General features: G+C 38.8%; 1 protein-coding gene across 1 annotated transcript in view; it reads left to right on the top strand.

The window, feature by feature from the left end:
• nol6 (nucleolar protein 6 (RNA-associated)) overlaps nucleotides 1–23,318 on the top strand; it is a 160,800-nt gene that overhangs the window by 60,095 nt on the left and 77,387 nt on the right. Inside the window, exons 10-13 of the mRNA XM_069924127.1 lie at nucleotides 1,722–1,823; nucleotides 3,622–3,737; nucleotides 3,840–4,017; nucleotides 5,148–5,270. Coding sequence (XP_069780228.1) covers nucleotides 1,722–1,823; nucleotides 3,622–3,737; nucleotides 3,840–4,017; nucleotides 5,148–5,270 — 519 coding nt within the window. The remainder of the gene's footprint in view (nucleotides 1–1,721; nucleotides 1,824–3,621; nucleotides 3,738–3,839; nucleotides 4,018–5,147; nucleotides 5,271–23,318) is intronic.

Genomic DNA, 23,318 nt, shown 5'->3' with positions numbered 1-23,318 from the left:
CAAGCAGAGAGAGTCAAACAGGCTTCCTCTCAGTGTGAGAGAGACACACACAGAGATCACTTCTACAATGCTGCAGTCAGCAATAACAGCTGGGAGTGGAACAGTACAAGCTGGCAAGCTTGTGGAAAACCCCATGTGGAACACGGGTTGTGAGTGCTTGGTTTACCCTGGTCAAAGCCCTTGTGGCTCATGCAAGAGGAGAGGGCTGGCTGTCTAATGTTTCACTTGGAATAAGAGAAACAAAAAGGCACTCTGTGGTGACCTGAAAGAAAGAGGTTATCACCTGGAGAACCCTGAGGGGCATGTTTCTTTGGCAAGACTCTGAAGTGGCTGGGTGTCCAGCGAACAACAAATCTCTCTCTGAAAATCGACAAGAATCTTCTTAAGTGGCAACCATTTACCTTTCAACCTCCAAAGCCTGGTGAACTTCAGAAATGTTAAATTCTGTTCACAGTATAAGAATTGCCTGCAACCAGTGAACTTGGAGGAATGAGAAGTGAGATTGGACTGTGAATCAAAGAACTTTTCTGAGCTTACACGCATTGCATACATGTGCACTTAAAATTAGAAGGGGGGGTTAAGTTAGGTGAGTTAAGTCAATAGTGATAAGTTAAAGTGTGATTCTGTTTTCATGTTTAAAGATAATTAAAAGCAACTTTTGTTTAAGTTACCATTTGTCTTGGTGAATATCTATTGCTGCTGGGTTTTGTGTCCCAATGAATCTGTCCTATATTCAGTCAAACTAACTTTTTTTATGTTTTGTGCCTAACAAACGCAGTACCTTGGAAAAAAAGTTGTTATATTCATCACCTTTTCACCCCGCCTCTTGAGAGCAATGCCACGAGGCTATGTGGTAAAAATCAGAATTCTGAGGATACTATGGCACAGTGCTGGAGAGACTCAGCAGGTCAAACAATGCCCTTTATGTAGCAAAGGCAGAGATATATACCTGACGTTTTGGGCTTGAACCTGCCAGCATTGTTTGCTTTTACTACGAGGCTATGTGATGATTTAAGTCTTTCCCCAAGAATACATTTCAGTTAAAATGATTTGTCTTGTGAGGAATGAGCCAACAGAGTTAGTGTATTTAACATCAACTACCTTCCTTAAAAACCATTTCTGCCATACTTTTCACTTTTAAAAGCTGAATATTTTCAGCAAAATATATTGTGCTATATTTACAGGCATCCTGTAGACACTCAGTCTGTGTTTCCTTTACCGTATCAAAGGCTAATCTTTGGCATTCTTTTCAAGCCCTATTTTCACCCCATCACTAACAAGCTTTATCAACTGGATTCAGAGTTATTTTTCCTCTGGGTAGTTGCTTGGAACCATTCCAACACAGTCATAACTGACGTCAATAACCTGTTAGTGCTAACAACTGAATCTGAGATAAATGATTCCGAACCTGTCCATTCTCTGTTGTTGAAAATTTACCTCTGGTTACTAAATTTGTTTCAATTTGTTACAAAAACATTAATTTTTGCCAGAGAAAATACATGAACTTTTTATTTTTTAACACTTGTGTATTTCATTGTTTTTGCAGACTTAAATAAATTGCTCAACTGCTTTATTATCAGGAAAACTATTGTTAGTTTCAACTGGATTGCTTTAGTTGACATAAGTAGACATTGACTTGTGATGTCTGGAAGCTCACAATGCTGTGTTCTGGAATGTTTTGTATTGAAGTAAGTAGCTTGATTTTTTTTTCCCCCCCACAGCCAACACTTGCAGACTTCCATCAGGCTTTTGAAGTTGTATTTGTGGATCCTTCAGGATTTGTAAACCTCTGTGCAGAGATGACCGGAAACAAATATAAGCAGGTATAGAATACAACATTGTTACCAATTTCTTTGTATATTGGGTCGAATTTAAAAGAATAGTTTTCAGTCTGAAAATTTTCATGAAGAAAGTTCTGCATATTGGCAGGGAATATTGGCACCCTATTTGAACTTGAGTCGCAGCCACGTCTTCTGGCTGCTTGTAACCATCTCTTTGGCCAAAGTGTGGTTTTTAGAGATAATCATACAGATAATGAAGTAGGATTGAAACTCAGCATCCTGTCATCCATCATGAACCTTGACTACCGCTCCTGTCATCCATCATGAACCTTGAGTACTGCTCCGTGATCAGTTAACATAACGTTGATTCATAATTCGGACCAGATGTGACAGCACCCAAGTTCTCCCAAAATGTTAGATCATAGAACATTACAGCACAGTACAGGTACTTCAGCCCACAGTGTTGTGCTGACATATATAAACTGACTCGACAATCTACACCTTTCCTACCTCTGATCTGTAACCCTCCACTTTTCTATACAGTTATGTGTCTAAGAGTCTTTAATGTCTTATTGTTCACCTCTGTCAATTTATCCCAGACACCCACAACTCTCCATGTATATATTAAAAAAAATGTACCCCTGATGGCTCCTCTAAACTTCCCTCCTCTTGTACAGATGTCCTCTGGTATATTCTACTGTCGCCCTTGGGAAAAGGTGCTTGCTATCCACCCTATTTATGCCTCTCATAATCTTGTAGACCTCTATTAAGTCACCTCTCATCCTTTTGGCCTCAAAACAACTACTCCTGAAAGACTATTTTCATATCAAGAACCATATTTGAAGGCATATGACCCACTTCTTGGCTCAGTAATATCCCTTAGGTCTTGTATGTGAAGTTGAAATTTCTGATGTCGCCCACACTGGGCTGTTACACGGAGAACCGGGCTCTTGTTTGCTGGCCGCAGTTTCCCAGCAGACCTTGTGTGTGTCTCCTGTTCGCCGGCTGTAGTTCCTGGTGGACCCTGTTCACGGCAGGCACTGGGCGCCAGGGAGAAGCGACGGCCTGACCCGGGCCTGGTGGGAGATTAGCTGGTCGCTACGCTGGGTACTGTGCACTGGGTCCGGAAGTGTGGGCATGCTGTGACCACACTGCTGCATCAGCAGGGAGGCAAGGAGCCATGGTTGAACCAAGGAGCGTGGTGACTGCAAGGGTGCAGAGGGAGCATGGCATTAGGTGCGGGGAGAGGCTCCATCTGGTATTAAATTGGTTTGTTGTGTAAAATTAAACTGCTTTATTTTGAAATGTTTTACAGTGGCTTGTGCAGGTGGGTCGAGGAATTGAAATACACAAAAAAAATTCTGCTGAAATACGGGGGGTGGGCGGGGGGGTCTTGTATGCTGTCAAATACAGTATACCCTGTATTATGAATTTCTAAGTGCTTTGATATTTAATTGTACATGTACAAAAATCTTAAACAAAAGCAAATGCAAGAACAAAAGATAAATAGTTATTAGCTAACAATAGTTAAGATTTTTGTTATTTTTCTTAGTAGATTTCCAAAGACTTGATAAATATTTCCACCACTTTGTTTATATTTCCAACATCTGCTCTATTTGAGCTTTGCAATGAATTAATGTGAGAAATTCAGCAGGTCAGACAACATCTCTTGAAAGAGAATGAAGAGACCCAAAATATCGACAACTTCTCTTTCTACAGATATTGCTGGATCTCCTGAGTTTTCCCAGCATTTTAAAAAATGTTTATTTCAGACTTGCAACATTTGCAATTTTTTTTCTTTTTTTTTGCTACTTCCCTATTTTGTGTGGTAACATTTCAGATTCAATATGAAGCACAGAAGTCAATGGAAATTCTCAACAATAATACTCTGGATGGCTTTGAAATGCTCTTGATGACTCAGAAACATTTTATTCAAACGTTTGACCATATCTTTTTGTAAGAACATTATTTTTTGCATTCATATGAGCACTATTTTTCTAGTTTTGAAAGAATGTTTTGTGTTTGAACAACTTCACATTTCAAAACATTTCTTAACAGCCTGAAGAACCTTGTCAAGCTGCAAGAAGGCTGTAGAAAGGTGAAACTGCTCAATGAATTGATTGATCATGGGGGCAACTATATCACGACCATCCTGCCCCGCCTTCTCTCACTATTGACCTTTGGACTGGGGCGACGTATTCACCTTATTTCTCATTCTCTTATTCAAATATCTGAAGTAAGTCAAATTAACTTGGTCATTGATAACATGAGAACATTCGTGTTTTGGGCATAAATGTTTCTGTTATGAAACTTTATTTTCTATTCTCTTTGTATACTGGAATGTAACTGAAATGTGGAATTAAAGATTACACTTTAAAATAAAGCAACTGTGGGATTTTTTTTTTATATAGCCTGATTTGCACTCTCCTTTCCAAATTCTTCCTTGAAGGTTGTGGGTGAACTAGACGGGCTCTTGAGAATGATTGGGTCATTTGGTACTTACAGTTATTTAAATTTTGCAATGATGTCTCTGGATCAATATTCTGGAGCCTTGGCTACAAGACCTCCAAATTGTATTATGTCACTACCCCAGATTATTGTTAGAACATTTGAATTAAAGAAAAAATAATAATTGGGCATATCAATTCAACCACTAATTTCTTTTCAGTGAACTCTGCCCAACATTTGGGCAAGTTGGAAGATCTGGTTCCTTCTCTTTGACAAGTTAAACACCCTGGCAGAGAAGGAATATTGTTATTACATTGCCCTCTAGTGATATCTGCAAGAAAGTACATAAAGTAATGGTGTGATGGCAGGATTGTTGATCCATTTGATGAGAAAGATTCCAGGCTTAATTTCCCATGTGGCTAAATTAGGGTGGAGTTGATGGACATACCAAAATTGGCCTTGGTATCCTTTGATTTTGTTTGACGAAATGTCCTGGGATTTGTGCTCCAATTAACTTTTTAATCAGATATGGGAATGTGGATAATGCAAAAACAAAGTAAAGTGGTCTGGACTAATGTAAGAAGTATAGTGATTGGGATTGGGCATCAGGAAACTGGTGCTTCTGAAGACCTATTCATCCATTATGCTTTTGAGAGTTCCTGCTGTTGATGTCTTTTCCTTTTGTAATTGCATTTGGAGCAATTCTTCTTGGCTGTTAACTGATTGACAAAAGTGCATCAGACAATTTTAATTGGATTGTGTTCTTGAAGCTGTGGGATCTTCCATCACCTCTGTTAATGTTATGTCCATTTATTATGCTAAATTCTAATTAGGATGTAAAGCTCATGATTTATAGATTTGAATAGGATCATAGCATCACTCTTCATTTTGTCTTAATCTTTTATTCCCTATGTGCAGTGGCCTATAAATGCAGATCCTCCAAAACACAAGGATGCCAAGCATTTATCATTTGGTCTTATTCTGAACCCTGAATTTTCAATGAACATTCTGGAAAAAGGACCCCAGGCAAATACTCCCGAGGTAAAAATGTTTTCAGCATTATTTATAATGGATGTATATGTGGTTGGCTGCTTTTTTATGATTTTTCAAATTGAACAACTTATTTAGAATTCAGACATTGTAGTGTAGTTTCAACACTGGCTTTGACAAATGATCCTACAAGGTTTCTCTGGAATGTTCTGCCATTAAAAAAAAAATACAGTTGAAGTGACTTAACAAATTATGTGTTTTCAAATTGAAAATGTTAATTTATTTCACTTTCCATAGATGTTGCCTGACCTGCTGAGTTTTTCCAGCATGTTTTGATTTTATTTTGGGTTTCCAGCATCTGCAGTTCTTTGGAATATAATTTATTGGGCAATTGTTTCTTTGTGTTACTGTGTTCGATTGTAATGGTCTTAATCAAATTGATTTTTTTTGTTTGTGATGGTAATACAGGAGTTCGCTATTGTTATTCTGTGAATGTACCATACCCTTTGGAATAGTGTAAGGTAAAACATCATGAGATGGGAATGTGTAAGGAGTTACCCTGTGCAGGGCTGTAACAAGAAGGGGAGGTGTCCTTGTACTCCTGTTAGGTAAAACATCATGAGATGGGAATGTGTAAGGAGTTACCCTGTGCAGGGCTGTAACAAGATGTGAATGCATCCTTGTACTTACAAGATAAGAGAGACATTGATGGATTGAGAGGCAGGAAGCTAGCAGGGAAAGGATAGCAACAGTTTTAGTCATTGGACAAGTAATGATATGATGATGTTCTAAGCACGTATCCAAGGGTATAAAAAATCACCATTTTGCTGATAACGGCAGAATGCATTCTCCGACTAACATGGTTAGTTGCAAGTGTTACAATCCGGTAATAAAGAACAAAGAACCCTGATTTCGACTCAGCCTGGTGTTTGTCTCACTCATTCATGAACAAAGCAGACCTAACAATAGGCACAGGACTAGTTTTTGTTAAGGTCCCAAAAGTGCTGTCACTGATTTGATGTTCTACCATGGGCTGTGCTACTTGGTTGTTTTTCTGCCCAGGTTAAAGGAAATCACTTGATTTACTGGAAACTTGCCAAAAAAAGTGGCGGCACTGCCAGCGCTGCTGTAACAGCGGCACTGCTACTCGTGGAGAGCGGAAGGTTCAACTGTCTGGTCCTAATGCCGGTGGCTTCGTACTGGTTTGGAACGGCCTGTAGTGTTCTTAATTGAAATGCTGCATCCTCTGGGTCTGAGCCCAAGATGGCAGCGCCTGTGCTTGATAGTGACCGCGGGGGCTCGCAGACTCCAGGGGAGCAGCGGACTGGTGCATGGCGCCAGAAACTGGAAGAACACCCCCGCTGAAAAGGAAAAGTCTGGGAGTTGACAACTTCAGCAAGGGGCTCAGCAGCCGAGGGACTCGCACAGGCTGCGAGCTGCTGGATCTTGGGATTTGTGATTTTGCCGAGTGCAAGAAGGGCTCCTGAACGGGCCTCAGATGCAGAAGGCTTTCTCATCACATTAGAGGTTTGGATCTGGAGCTCGTTGCTGTTGGATTGAACTGGAGTATATGTGGCTACGGAGGCTGTGGGAGCACTGGAGTTGAATTTATGGACACGGTGACCCTGGGGAGACTCTCTTTGCTCCTCTTTCTCCTATTGTTAAGGACACGAGGCAATGCTCATGATGAAGCAGATCACATACATTACATTTTTAATGCATCATTACATGAGAATAAAAAATTAACCTCTTGAGTTAGTTCTGCTGTAAAGTATTCTGAATATGTTGTTTTCTTCGTGTAAAGTCAATACGGGTTTTTAAATGGCAAACTGAGCCAGAATTATTGTTTAAACAGTGACTGCCGAAATAAGATCTTTAAAAAAAAAACTGCTGGAAAACTCAGCGGGTCAGGCAGCATCTGTGAGGGAGAGTCTGATTCCAGCTGAGACTCTTCATCAAGACTGAATGCAGCCAATATAAAGAGCTAGAGATGAGCCAAGGACCAATGGATGATTGGTGGATGGAAGAGACTGAAGGATGACGGACAGAAGGAGCCGGATGAGGAAGAGATTGTTGGAATCAGAGACAGGAGAGTAATTGGTGGCAGAGAAACAGTCAGGAGAAAATAGGAAGAGAAAAAGAGGCAGATGGAACCAGGTTTTTTGGGGGAGGGGGGGTGTTGGTGGCAGGTAGTGGATTGTGAAGCTGAAGGAGGAGACATCTTCCGGTCTGCTGGAGGGATGCAAGTGGGACATAAAGTCTACCTACCAGCTTTGGAATTTGATAAGTAAGGAAGGTGAGATGTGAAGGGCAGATGGAACCAGATATAGCAGTGGGAAGGGGGTTGAGATAACAAGCAATCAGCAGCTTAAGATGCCTGTTGTGGACGTAGCACTATGCAAAATGGTCACATAGTCTACACTTAGTCTTGCAATATTGAGGAGGCCACACTGAGGTCACCAAATGTAATAGATGAGGTTGGAGAAGGTGCAAGAGAATTTGAGAAGCTTTTTTGGATGTGCAATGTGATCTGGAGCTGGTGGACTGAAATTGAATAGGGTAGCTTTGATGAATTCTAGTCAAGAAGCTTAGTGCGACTGCTGTATTTGACCTCATTGCATTAAAGGTATTGCTGTAGTTTGGTGATTGTGTGGACAGAGATTTTTGAAGTTGATAACAAGTTTATTCTCAGTGCAATTCTTTCCTGCTGCTGCGGAACAGGTATTTCATAATAAACTACAACAATATGCATAATTTGATTATTGCAAAAGACAATAAATACAAAATATAGATAATAAATATTCAGAAGTTATCCAAATGCAACAAAAAAAATTGACACTGCTATTGCAGATGATCCTTTTGTGATTTCAGAGCCATCCATAATTATTGCAGCAAGGGGAGGTTTAAGAGCCTGATAGCTGTTGGGGGGGGGGGGTGGGTGGGAATTGTTCTTGAATCGAGTGATGCTGGTCTCCAGGCTTCTATGCCTTCTTCCCAAAGATAGTAGTGAGAAGAGGTTGTGACAAGGGTCCTTTATAATAGCTGCCTTCTTTTTTTTTTTTTTTTTTTTTTTACATTTTTTATTTTTCACACCATAAATCACAATAGCCATGATATACACTTTTTCTTTTCCACACATTTACAGTGACTTTTTCTCCCTCCCCCCTCCCTCCTCCCAAGCCACCCCCCCATCCCCCCCCCCCTCATCCATTTTAGTTATACAATCTAGGTTGCATTAATTCAGTTAGACAATGTTGTAATTCAACAAAAATACACCAGAAATTCTACTGAGTCCATTCTTTTCTTCTCTTCTCCTTCCATCAACTTAGGTAATGTTTGTTCCCGGTAGGTTTTCGCTATTGTATTTAATGTAAGGCTCCCATACTTGTTCGAATATTTCAATATTATTTCTTAAACTATATGTTATTTTTTCTAATGGAATACATTTATTCATTTCTATATACCATTGTTGTATTTTCAAATTACCTTCCAATTTCCAGGTTGACATAATACATTTTTTTGCTACAGCTAGGGCTATCTTAACAAATCTTTTTTGTGCATCCTCCAAGTCAATTCCAAATTCTTTATTTTTTATGTTACTTAGGAGAAAGATCTCTGGATTCTTTGGTATATTGTTTTCTGTTATTTTATTTAATATCTGATTGAGATCATCCCAAAATTTTTCTACTCTCTCACATGTCCAGATTGCATGAATTGTTGTTCCCCTTTCTTTTTTACATCGAAAACATCTATCAGATACTGTTGGGTCCCATTTATTTAACTTTTGCGGTGTAATGTATAGTCTGTGTAACCAATTATATTGTATCATACGCAGCCTCGTATTTATTGTATTTCTCATCGTTCCAGAGCATAACTTCTCCCATGTTTCCTTTTTTATCTTTATATTTAAATCTTGTTCCCATTTTTGTTTAGTTTTACCATTTGTTTCCTCATTTTCCTTTTCTTGCAGTTTAATATACATATTTTTTATAAATCTTTTGATTAACATTGTATCTGTAATCACATATTCAAGGTTACTTCCCTCTGGTAAACTCAAGTTGCTTCCTAATTTATCTTTCAAGTAGGATCTCAGTTGGTAATATGCCAGCGCTGTATCTCCCGTTATATTGTACTTATCTCTCATTTGTTCAAAGGATAAGAATCTACTTCCTGAAAAACAATTTTCTATTCTTTTAATCCCTTTTTTTTCCCATTTTCTAAAGGCAAGGTTGTCTATTGTAAAAGGGAGTAGCTTATTTTGCGTCAATATTAGTTTTGGTATTTGGTAATTTATTTTATTTCTTTCTACATGAATCTTCTTCCATATATTGAGGAGATGGTGTAATACTGGAGAAGTTCTATGTTGTACCAATTTTTCGTCCCATTTATATAATATGTGTTCAGGTATCTTTTCCCCTATTTTATCTAATTCTAGTCTCGTCCAGTCTGGTTTTTCCCTTGTTTGATAAAAATCTGATAGGTACCTTAATTGTGCGGCTCTATAATAATTTTTGAAGTTTGGCAATTGTAAGCCTCCTTGTTTATACCATTCTGTTAATTTGTCTAGTGCTATCCTCGGTTTCCCCCCTCTCCATAAAAATCTCCTTATTATTTTCTTTAACTCTTTGAAGAATTTTTCTGTCAGTTGTATTGGCAATGCCTGAAATAAGTATAGTATCCTTGGAAAAATGTTCATTTTAATACAGTTTATCCTTCCTATCAGTGTTAGTGGTAGCTCTTTCCAATGCTCTAAATCGTCCTGTAATTTTTTCATTAGTGGATTGTAATTGAGTTTATATAATTGGCCTAGATTTTTGTTTATTTGCACACCTAGGTATCTTATTGCCTGCGTTTGCCATCTGAATGGGGATTCCTCCTTAAATTTTGAGAAATCCGCGTTATTCATAGGCATTGCTTCACTTTTATTTACGTTTATCTTGTATCCCGACACTTCTCCATATTCCTTCAATTTCTTATATAGTTCTTTTATTGATAGTTCTGGTTCTGTTAAGTACACTATCACATCATCCGCAAACAGACTGATTTTATATTCCCTGTCTTTTATTTTTATTCCTTTTATATTATTATCTCTTCTTATCGATTCTGCTAGTGGTTCTATAGCTAGCGCAAACAATAATGGTGATAGTGGGCATCCCTGCCGCGTTGACCTGCTTAAGTTAAATTGCTTTGATACATGTCCATTTACTGTCACTTTCGCTAACGGTCCCTTATATAATGCTTTAATCCAATTAATATACTTCTCCGGTAAACTGAATTTTTGCAATACTTTGAACAAGTAATTCCATTCTACTCTGTCGAAGGCCTTCTCTGCGTCTAAAGCAACTGCTACTGCCGGTGCTTTATTTCCTTCTACTGCATGAATTAAGTTAATAAATTTACAAATATTGTCTGTTGTGCGTCTTTTTTTGATAAATCCAGTTTGGTCTAAATTTACCATTTTCGGTACCTGTTCTGCTAATCTGTTCGCTAATAGTTTAGCTATTATCTTATAATCTGTGTTTAGCAAAGATATTGGTCTATATGACGCTGGTGAGAGTGGATCTTTCCCTTGTTTTAGTATCACTGTAATTATTGCTGTTTTACATGAATCTGGTAAGTTTTGTGTCTCATCAATCTGGTTGATTACATCCAGGAGGGGCGGTATTATTAGGTCTTTAAATGTTTTGTAGAATTCTATTGGGAGTCCATCCTCTCCTGGTGTCTTATTATTTGGTAAATTTTTTATTATCTCTTGTATTTCTACTGTTCCAAATGGTTCTGTTAATTTATTTTGTTCCTCTATTTGTAGTTTTGGTAGTTCAATTTTAGTCAAAAATTCATCTATTTTCCCTTCTTTCCCTTCGTTTTCGGTTCGGTATAATTGTTCATAGAATTCTCTGAAGTTTTCCTTAATTTCTTTTGGATTATATGTAATTTGTTTGTCTTTTTTCCTTGTTGCCAATACCATTTTCTTAGTTTGCTCTGTCTTAAGCTGCCATGCTAGGATTTTGTGTGTTTTTTCCCCTAGTTCATAATATTTCTGTTTTGTCTTCATTATATTCTTCTCCACCTTATATGTTTGTAATGTTTCATATTTTATTTTTTTATCCGCCAATTCTCTTCTTTTGGTTGTATCTTCCTTTATTGCTAATTTTTTTTCTATGTTTATTATTTCCCTTTCCAACTGCTCTGTTTCCTGATTATAGTCCTTCTTCATCTTGGTTGCATAACTTATTATTTGCCCTCTAATGAATGCTTTCATTGCGTCCCATAGTATAAACTTATCTTCCACTGATTCCGTATTTACTTCAAAGTACATTTTTAATTGTTTTTCAATAAATTCTCTAAAATCCTGTCTTTTAAGTAGCATGGGGTTTAATCTCCATCTATACATTCTTGGAGGGATGTCTTCTAGCTCTATTGCCAATAACAGGGGTGAGTGGTCCGATAATAGTCTAGCTTTATATTCCGTTTTCCTAACTCTCCCTTGTATGTGGGCTGATAACAGGAATAGGTCTATCCTTGAGTATGTTTTATGTCTAGTCGAGTAGTATGAGTATTCCTTTTCTTTTGGGTTTTGTTTCCTCCATATGTCCACAAGTTTCATTTCTTGCATTGATTTAATTATAAATTTGGTTACTTTGTTCTTCCTGTTAATTTTTTTCCCCGTTTTATCCATATTTGGATCCAAATTCAGATTGAAATCCCCTCCTATTAGTATGTTCCCTTGCGTATTAGCTACCTTCAAAAAGATATCTTGCATAAACTTTTGATCTTCTTCGTTAGGTGAATATATATTAAGTAGATTCCAAAGCTCTGAATATATCTGACATTTTATCATAACATATCTCCCTGCTGGATCTATTATTTCCTCTTCTATTTTAAATGGCACATTTTTGCTAATTAATATAGCCACTCCTCTTGCTTTTGAATTATACGATGCTGCTGTTACATGTCCTACCCAATCTCTCTTTAATTTCTTGTGCTCCAATTCAGTTAAATGTGTTTCTTGGACAAATGCTATATCTATTTTTTCCTTTTTCAGTAAATTTAGTAGTTTCTTCCTTTTAATTTGGTTATGTATTCCATTAATATTTAGAGTCATATAGTTCAGCGTAGCCATTTTATATTTTGTTTATCTTCTCTTTCCGTTTTTCCATCATTACCTTTCCTCCTTTTCCATTTCTGTTTTCTTATTTTCAACTCTTTACCAGACAACATTCCTACAACATCCAACATTTTCCTTATTCTCCTATTTCTATCTTCTTTATCCCCAATCTCCCCTTCCCCTCCTGAGTTGCCCTTTATCCCTTGTCGGACAACCACATCTCCCCTCTCCATTTGGATTTGCGAATCCACTCGCAAGCGTCAACTGATTTTGCAGTGACCGCTCTTTTCCCCCCACCCAGCCCCCCCCAGAAAAGATTTCGTTTTTTATATGTCACAAAGGTCACTCTTTTAGTTCCCTCCTTATTCTCTCTATTCCATTACCTTCCCTTATTAATTCTTGTCTATACTTTCTATGTTTTCCTCTAATTACAGATACTTTCACATATGCCCATTGTCTCTATTCACTCTTATACCTCTTTACCCGCATACATATCAATCGTGGTCATTTTTACCCTCCTTACCCGTCTTCATCCCTCAGTCTATTTTTGTCTTTACCCACATACATATCAATCGTGATAATTTTTGCTCTCATTACCCGTCTTCATCCCTCAGTCTATTTTTGTAATTGTTCTGCAAATTTTCGTGCTTCTTCTGGATCCGAGAATAGTCTGTTTTGTTGTCCTGGAATAAATATTTTCAATACCGCAGGATGCTTCAGTGTAAATTTATATCCTTTCTTCCATAAAATCGCTTTTGCTGCATTGAACTCTTTTCTCTTCTTTAGGAGTTCAAAGCTTATATCTGGATAAATGAAGATTTTTTGCCCTTTATACTCCAGTGGTTTGTTGCCCTCTCTTACTTTTTCCATTGTCTTCTCCAGTACCTTTTCTCTTGTAGTATATCTTAGGAATTTTACTACAATAGATCTTGGTTTTTGTTGTGGTTGTGGTTTAGGGGCCAATGCTCTATGTGCCCTTTCTATTTCCATTTCTTGCTGTAGTTCTGGACATCCTAGGGCCTTAGGGATCCATTCTTTTATAAACTCCCTCATATTCTTGCCTTCTACATCTTCCTTGAGGCCCACTATCTTTATGTTATTTCTTCTGTTATAATTTTCCATTATATCTATTTTTTGGGCTAGTAATTCTTGTGTCTCTTTAGTTTTTTTATTAGATTCCTCCAATTTCTTTTTTAAGTCTTCTACCTCCATTTCTGCTGCTATTGCCCGTTCTTCCATCTTGTCCATTTTTTTCCCCATTTCTGTTAAGGTCATATCCATTTTATTTATTTTCTTTTCTGTGTTGTTTATTCTTCTTCTTAAATCATTGAATTCCTGTGTTTGCCATTCTTTAAATGACTCCATGTATCCTCTAACAAGAGCAAGTACCTCCTTTACCTTGCCTATCTTTTCTTCTTCTATTTCCCTGTACTCTTCCTCTTCCTCTTCTTCTTCCTCTAGGTTGACCATCTGTTGTTTCTTTGCTGCCCTTTCCTCCTCTTCTTTCTTGTTTCTATTGTCTTCTGTGGTCTCTTCTTGCTGCAGGTGTTCTGCAGCTGTCGTTGCCGGCTGTGGAGATCGACTCCCCAGCTGGTCCCCCCTCCCGTCGGTGTGTTTTTTTGTATGCGCATCGCGCATGCGCGAGGAGTCGCGCATGCGCGGTTGCGCACTTTTACTCGGCTCTGTGAGCCATTGTTGTAGTTCTCTTTCTACCGACCTGAGGTAGTGGGGTCTTCTCTCCACAGCGGGCCTCTTCGGACAGGTAAGGCCTTCACCTTTTTCCTCCGTTGTCTTCTCTTCCTCTCTTCTTTCCGTTGATTTTGATTTTTCTCCTTTTGTCTCCATCTTCTTTCCACCTTTATACTCACTTTTCTTTAACTTGTATTTCTGTGCCTTTGTATTTTCTCTTGTTTTTCCCGACTTTTCTGGAGAGGGCTGGAGTTCACCGTCCGGCCACTACTCCATCACGTGACTCCTCTCCTAATAGCTGCCTTCTTGAGGCATAGATGTATTCAGTGGATGCAAAGTCAGAGTCTGTGATGGACCTAATTACGTTTGCTACTTTCTGGAACCTTCTGTGTCTCTTTGAATTTCCAAACCAGGTTGTGAGGCAACCAGTAGTTGTACTTTCCACAGTGCACCTATAGAAATTTTATAAAAGTATTGAACAAGATTTCAAATTTCCTCAGATTTAACAAAAAGTAGAGATGTTGGTGTGCCTTCTTCATGGTTGCCTCAATGTGCTGGCTCCAGAGAAGATCTTGTGAGATATGTACTCTCAGGAACTTGAAGGTATAAACCCAGTGCTTCTCAACCTTTTTCGGTGTTAGGCTTCTGGCCTAACATGCCATCGGCCATTAGTGGCAATGACTGAATATTTTCAATTCAGAGGCAGCTCTGGAAGAAACATCTTTATCTAATTTAAAGTACAGTACAACCCCAATTATCGGAAATCGGATTCTCTGAAATCCTCAATTATCCACTCCATAAACATAATAACATGACAATTACAGCACGGAAACAGGCCATTAGGCCCTTCTAGTCCGCACCGAACCAAACACCCCTCTCTAGTCCCACCTCCCTGCACAATGCCCATAACCCTCCATCTTCTTCTCATCCATATACCTGTCCAACCTTTTCTTAAATAATACAATTGACTCCGCCGCCACTATTTCTCCCGGAAGATCATTCCACACGGCTACCACTCTCTGAGTAAAGAAGTTCCCCCTCATGTTACCTCTAAACTTCTGCCCCTTAATTCTTAACTCATGTCCTCTTGTTTTAATCTTTCCTCCTCTTAACGGAAATAGTCTATCCACATCCATTCTGTCTATCCCTTTCATAATCTTAAATACTTCTATCAAATCCCCTCTCAACCTTCTACGCTCCAAAGAATAAAGACCCAATCTGTCCAATCTCTCCCCATACTCCAGATGCTTAAACCCAGGCAACATTCTGGTAAACCTTCTCTGCACTCTCTCCACTCTGTTTATATCCTTCCTATAATTAGGCGACCAGAACTGCACACAGAACTCCAAATTAGGCCGCACCAACGTCTTATACAATCTCAACATCACCTCCCAACTCCTATATTCCATGCAATGATTGATAAAGGCCAGCACACTAAAAGCCTTCTTCACCACCCTATTCACGTGAGTTTCTACCTTCAGGGAACGATGTACCGTTACTCCTAAATCTTTCTGCTCTTCTGTATTCCTCAATGCTCTCCCATTTACCACGTATGTCCTATTCTGATTCTTCTTACCAAAATGAAGCACCTCACACTTATCAGCATTAAATTCCATCTGCCATTTTTCAGCCCACTTTTCTAAGCAGCCCAAATCCCTCTGCAATCCTTGAAAACCTTCTTCATTATCCACTATTCCACCTATCTTAGTATCGTCTGCATATTTACTAATCCAATTCACCACCCCATCATCTAGATCATTAATGTATATAACAAACAACAATGGGCCCAATACAGATTCTTGAGGCACACCACTGGTCACCGGCCTCCAACCTGACAGACAATTATCCACTACCACTCTCTGGCCTCTCCCTTTCAGCCAATGTTCAATCCATTTGACTATCTTAAAATTTATACCTAAAGACTGCACCTTCCTAACTAACCTTCCATGTGGTACCTTATCGAAGGCCTTACTGAAGTCCATATAGACAACATCCACTGCGCTACCCTCATCCACATTCCTAGTCACCTCTTCAAAAAATTCAATCAGATTGGTCAAACATGACCTTCCTCCCACAAATCCATGTTGAGTGCTCCTGATCAGACCCTGTCTATCCAGATGTTTATAAGTACTATCTCTAAGAATTTTCTCCATTAATTTACCTACCACAGACGTCAAACTTACAGGCCGATAGTTGCCAGGCTTCCTCCTTGAACCCTTTTTAAATAACAGAACCACATGCGCAATGCGCCAATCCTCCGGCACTATCCGGCACTAATTAAAAATTTTTTTTTGATAAATGAGGATATCCCAGACAACTAAGATATCCTCATTTATCTGAAATTTTTTGGAGCTGAACTGACCAGGGACCACGAGCTCAAGGTGGCGCAGCAGGGGTGCTTGGGTAGCAGGGCAGCAGAGGACCTTGGGTTCCCAGCACAAGAGGGGCCTTGGTGGGGAGTTGTCAGTGATCGGTGGTAACCAGCATATTTTTTGTGAGAATCAAACATTGTTTTAATACTTTAAAAGCCTTCCTTTGTTGTTTGTTGTTGTTTAAACACTGTTACAAGTGATTTGCTGTTGCTACTGGGCTGGTTTTTTAAAAAAAACAACATCCAACATAGGCCCAGTCCTGACCATTTTGGATAATCAGAGTCTTAATGTATTTTATTTAACATCTTTAAAGAAGAGAAAATACTGCAACACCCACTGAAGATCAAAATTCCCAATCAAATCCAAAGCCCAAGCCACTTTAATGAGATCCCTGTTCCTGATAGAAGTTTCTATATCCTTGGTTCTGTTGTAGATAATGCACACCTGAGAAGAAGACAGAAAACACACATTTCTGAATTAGTCTGAAGGTGACTTTTGTGGAGGTCTGATTACCCACCCTGACCTCAATGGATTGGGAAGTTGCCCTGGCCCACATCGGAATATGTTGTGGTCCACTGGTTGGGAACCAGTGTCATGCCCCCTCTCCCCCATCTAACACCTGTGATCCCCTCGGTGTGATTTCTACATTTATTTCTGCTTCGCCTTTCACCTTTAATTTTAGAACCTCGCCCTCTCATTTATCAAGTTGCTGACCAGTGTGCCTGAATATGTAGAGCAAAGCGCCTGTGCCCCCAATCTCTCTGAAGCTTGTTTGGCTGCTATTCATGCTGTTTATATATGATCACTGGAAAGAAATATTGACCCTAGAGTGGGCTGTTTGGAGGGGCTCTGCAGGTCGGGCAGCATCCGTGGGTATAAATGGTCAGACAGTGTTCTGGGCCGGGGCCCTCTCGAGATCAATCTCCCGAGTAAGCTAACCTTTGACTGTGATGTGGGTCGAGGGCATTGGGGTTCTAGCTGCCGGTGTGTGTGTGGGTCTGGGAGGTTTACAGATCACATTCAACCCTTATATCTGCAGTGCCTAGTTCGTGGGTGCCTGGTTCTATGATTCTAGTCAATCCCCCATACAGAAAGAATTGTCGGGCTCCAGCTGAAGAGCATGCGAGCGATTTGTTGAAACCACCACATAGACTGTTACTGAGGAAAGAAAGTACAAGATACCCAAAAATGTATGAAGAAACAGAATGAAAATTATGTATTCAATTTCAGATTCAACTCCCCTCCCAAATCCAGATCTCTTCAACTCTCACCTTGGAAATATGTCAAATGAAACGATTCCAGACCTTTAACCTGCTAGTGATTTTCTGGTTGAAAATCCAACCAATTGATGTTTCTTCCACATTAAATTCATCCAATGAAGTCAAGAGGGAAACAGGTCAGATTTGGTATTATCAGTATAGTATCCAGACCGTTTCTTTGAGGGTGTCTGTAGATTTGTGCCTCTAAATATGAAGGAGGCCCCATGAAAAGTAAAACAAGACATTGACAGTTGGCAATGTAATCACTGAAAATGCACCAGTTACAGTATATGTCACCAGAATCTGATGGACACGAGTACCTTTGGAACAGTAGAGTGAAATTATATATTTTTAGCAGTATCGTCTCTGGCCATTGAATTACGCACAGGCCCATTATCGCCTTTCGCTGGGTGTGAGTTGCAAGGAATCCTAAACGATGATAGTGTACATTCAAGGACTGCAAATTGGTCTTTCATAATAAAATCGGAGGCATGTATGTTTTTCAGACGATCTATATATATATCATACATACATAATTTATTGCACATTGTACCAATGTTAGCAATAATACCTCCAACTTTGAACACCTTATTATAATTATTATTTTCTTCTTTGAGCGTGTGCGGTCTTTGTCCTGAAGAATATTTTATAAAGTAAAAGCTTTATTATTTAAATGATTAAATATATTGTTGATGCATATTGTTTTCTATGTGGTTTTCAAAGCATTCGCCCACTTACTAATAATTAAAGACTTGAAGGACTGCAATGGATTACTTAATTTAAATAACATAAATGAATAAATTAGATGAAATCCTGGAGTGAGGTGACATTTCAAGTTTTGCCTCACACTTTCTTGAAAATTAATTGAACAAAAGTCTTCTGTGGAGTATGAAGTAGCATTGTCACACGATAACAAATGATTTGCTTGTTACAGTTTACTTTTTAAAAACTTGCAACTCATTCAAAAGTTTGTGGTTTCTCGTTTGCATCTGTCGCACCAGCCATCCATACTTTCATCCTATTGCGCACGGGGTCAAGAGAGATTGCTCAGATGTTTCTAGACCAATAATCACATCCCTTACTTTTCGAAGATTACCATATAACCGTTTAAAGCACGGAAACAGGCCATGTCGGCCCTTCAAGTACGTACCGGTTCACTTGAACAACTCCACTAGCTCCTCCACATATTCCTGAGGAAGTAGAGGCTTTCTTCATGATGCCGTTGGTGTGTTGGTTCCAGGAAAGATCTTCCGAGATAGTGAATCCCAAGAACCTACATTTGCTCATCCTCTCCACCATGTTTTCCTTTGTCCTGCTGGATTGTGAGATCAATGTGACACAACACAAAATACATAGCAGGGTTTATATCTGAGCTTGCCATAGCCCACCAAAAGAAAATAGAACATTTTAGCAGCTTTCTCAGAGTTTTTAAAAAATGGCCTCAGATCAATGACAAAATCTCAATGGGATGATATCTTGTGAGTTTCAGTTTGTGTTGGTTGAAAATGATTCAACATTTGTGAATTTCACTTTCTGGCATTACTGGTGTTATTTGGATTGTATTAATTTCTGCAACTGAAGATGCACATTATTGAAAGGTACAAACACTGACAAAAGTTGAAAGTCTGGATTCGGAGTGCTTGATTTGGACAGGTTCTGGGCTCAAGGGTTGAAAAGTTGACCCCCATCCTTGGTGACCTGGATAAGTGAAATTCAAACCAACTCATAAAATTATGCATGCTCAGAATTCCAGAATTCTTGGAACAATGTTAGATTTTCCCTTCATTCTTTGGAGACATGCATTTGTGCTTAGATGAAACCAGACTGGAACAGATGCATTGGGCCAAATAAATTTGAATAACACCAGGAGAAGGATAAGACCTATTTTTATTTAAAAAATGTCTGTCACGGATGGCATGGGGTGGCAGCGAGGGATGGTTGCAGGGTGTAGGGTTGAAGTAAGGAAGTTTTAACAGTGGGGATGCAATTTCAGTGCTTGCCATAGGCGCTAATTTCCCTAGATACGCCACTGTGTGTTGGTTAATTGAAACTTACACCCTGATCTTCCAATTGTTACCACTAAACTTCAAATCCAATCCAGAAAGCTGTTGATTGCAGGATTCGTGTAGCTCAAGCACACCATTGGGAACCATAACTTAATGCCATATTGAGAGATTGCTCACACCATTGGGAACCATATTTCAATGCTATATTGAGAGGCTGTTCACACATTGGGAACCATATTTCAATGCCATATTGAGAGATTGCTCACACCATTGGGAACCATATTTCAATGCTGTTTTGAGAGGCTGTTCACTCCATTGGGAACCATATTTCAGTGCCGCATTGAGAGATTGATCACACCATTTGGAGCCATATCTCAATGCTATATTTTTTTCCCCATAAATATAAAACTTACTAAACAAAACACAACAACTGCTTCTCTTCCCTCCACCCACCCCCCCCATCCTCTTCACAGTATAAATCCATACACTGTCAGGGCTTACAGTTGGCCTTAAAAAAGGAGTCTCCATTGGGGAGGTCACTGATATTTTTACAATAATAGCACCTTTTTAAAAAAATATATATATTTGAGCTCCTATATAATGCAAATACAGTTGCCTTATTTTTATAAAAACGTCATACTTGTTCTTTAGATTATATGTGATTTTTTTTTTCTCTCCCCCCAGCCACCATAGGAATACAACTGTTCATCTGTCTTCCATTGTGCTCTCTGCAGAGGGGAGTCAGATTTCCAAGTTATTTCAATACATTTCTTAGCCACAGATAAGGCTATTTTAACAAATAAAATTTGGAATTTGGTTAGTGTATTCTTATTTCAATAAAGTTTCCCATAAGATAAAGCTTTGGGTCTTCCACAAAGGCCACCCCTGTTATCCATATTAATGTTTTAGTAAAATCCCGCCTTCACACGCGACCATGTACCATGTACAAACATTCCTATTTCTATTCCATCTCTAAAACACATCTCTGATATTTCTGATTGATTTATGTAATTTCTGTGGTGAGAGGTATAATTGGTGTAGAAAATTATATCGTGCTAATCCGTATCTTGCATTTATAACCATATAACAATTACAGCATGGAAACCGGCCATTTTGGCCTTTCTAGTCCGCACTGAACCTAGTACTTTCCTCTAGTCCCACCTACCTGCACCTTGCCCATAGTCCTCCATTCCCCTCCCATCCATAAACCTATCCAATTTTTCCTTAAATGACTAAATGGACCCTGCCGCCACTACTTCTCCCGGAAGCTCATTCCATATAGCTACCACTCTCTGAGTAAAGAAGTTCCCCCTCATGTTACTTTAAACTTTTGCCCCTTAACTCTTTAACTCATGACCTCTTGTTTCAATCTCTCCTACTCAAGCCTATCCACATCAATTATCTATCCCTCTCATAATGTTAAATACCTCTATCAAATCCCTTCTCATCCTTCTACGCTCCAATGAATAAAAATCCAATTTGCTCAATCTTTCTTTGCAATCTATATTCTGAAACCCAGGTAACATATTTGTAAATCTTCTCTGCACTCTCTCTGCCTTGTTGATGTCCTTCCTATAATTCGGTGTCCAGAAATGCACACAGTACTCAAGATTTGGCCTTAACAATGCCTTGAACAGTCTCAACATCACTTTCCAACTCCTGTATTCTATGCTTTTATTTATAAAGGCCAGCATACTGAAAACCTTCTTCACCCTATCCACATGTGCTTCTTCCTTCAGGAAACGATGCAGCATTATTCCTCGATCTTTCTCTCCACTGCATTCCTCAATTCCCTCCCATTTGCTACACATGTCCTATTTTGAGTATTCCCTCCAAAATGAAGCACTTCACACTTATCAGCATTAAACTCCATCTGCCATCTTTCAGCCCACTCTTCTAGGCAGTCCAAATTCTTCTGCAATCTTTGAAAACCTTCTTCATTATCCATCATTACACCTATTTTAGTTTCATCTGCATATTGACTAATCCAATTTACCACCCCATCATTAATATATATGACAGACAGCAAAGGACTCAATACAGATCCCTGAGGCACACTGCTTGTCGCCGGCCTCCAGGCTGACAGAAATTTATCCACTACGACTCTCTGGCATATCCCTCCCTTTAAGCCACTGTTGAATCCATTTAACTATCTCAAAATTAAAACCTAATGACTGAATCTTCCTAAATAACCTTCCATGCAGTACCTTATCGAAGGCTTTAGTATAGACAACATCCACTGCTCTACCCTCATCAACATTCCTAGTCAAAAAATTCAACAAGATGGTCAAATATGACTTTCAACACACAAATCTGTTTTGAGTATTCCTGATCAGACCCTGTCTCTCCAGATATTTGTATATATTATCTCTAAGAACGCTTTCCATTAATTTACTTACTTCAAATGTGAAACTTACAGGCCAATAATTGCTAGGCTTGCTCTTCGAACCCTTTTTAAACAAAGAAACTACATTACCAATACGCCAATCCTCCGGCACTATACCCATCTCTAATAACATTTGAAAAATCACTGTCAGAGCCTCTGCTATTTCCTAACTAACTTCTCTTAAGGTCCTGGGGAAAATCCTGTTAGGACCTGGAGACTTATCTGTCTTTATATGCTTCCCATTTTTAAAATCACTTTAGCTTCCATAATTATCCTCTTTGCTTCCTTTACCCTGCACAATATCCTTCTCCTTATTGAATATTGAAGAAAATAAATTGTTCAAGATCTCCCCCATCTCTTGGCTCCACACACAGTTTTCCGCTCTGATTCTCTAAGGGACCAATTTTATCCCATACTCTCCTTTTGCTATTAACATATTTATAGAAACCTTTTGGATTTATTTTCACTCTGCTTGCTATAGCCACCTTGAACCTTATTTTAGCTTTTCTAATTTCTTTCTTAAGATTCTTTTTACACTCAATGTATTCTCCGAACATCTTTTTTCCTTGTTTCTTATATTTATTGTAGGTCTACCTCTTTTTTCGAACCAAGTTTCCAATATCCCTTGAAAACCAGGCTCTCTCAAACTTTTGACCCTGCCTTTTAACCTGACAGGAACATAGATTATGTACCCTCAAAATCTCACCTTTAAAAGACCTCCATTTCTTTACTACATACTGCCCATAAAACAAATTGTCCCAATCTACTCGTGATTTCTTTCTCATCTCCTCAAATTTAGCTTTTCCCCCACTCAAAAACCTCAACCCTAAGACCTGGCCTATCCCTTTCCATAATTACATTGAAGCTAATGACACTGGACCTGAAGTGCTCCCCAACACATACTTCAGTCACCTGACCTATTTCATTCCCCAACAGTAGATCCAACACTACCCCTTCACTAGTTGGTACCTCTATGTATTGCTGCAAAAAAAACCTATCTTGCACACATTTTACAAACTTCAATCTATCCAGCCTGTTCACAGAATGGATTTCCCAATCTATATGTGGAAAATTAAAATCTCCCACTTTCACAGCCCTGTGCTTATTACAAATATATGCTATCTCCCTACAAATTTGCTCCTCTAGTTCTCGTTTCTCATTAGGTGGTCGATAATACACCACTTTAAGTCTAACTACCACTTTCCCATTCCTCAATTCCACAAGTCCTCTAATCTATCCTGCCTAAGCACTGCTGTAATATTTTCTCTGACAAGCAATG

Source organism: Narcine bancroftii, chromosome 3 (genome assembly GCF_036971445.1).
Source record: "Narcine bancroftii isolate sNarBan1 chromosome 3, sNarBan1.hap1, whole genome shotgun sequence".
NCBI classification, from domain to species: Eukaryota; Metazoa; Chordata; class Chondrichthyes; order Torpediniformes; family Narcinidae; genus Narcine; species Narcine bancroftii.
The sequence above is the reverse complement of the archived record's forward strand: the minus strand, read 5'-3'. Positions and strand labels throughout refer to the sequence as shown.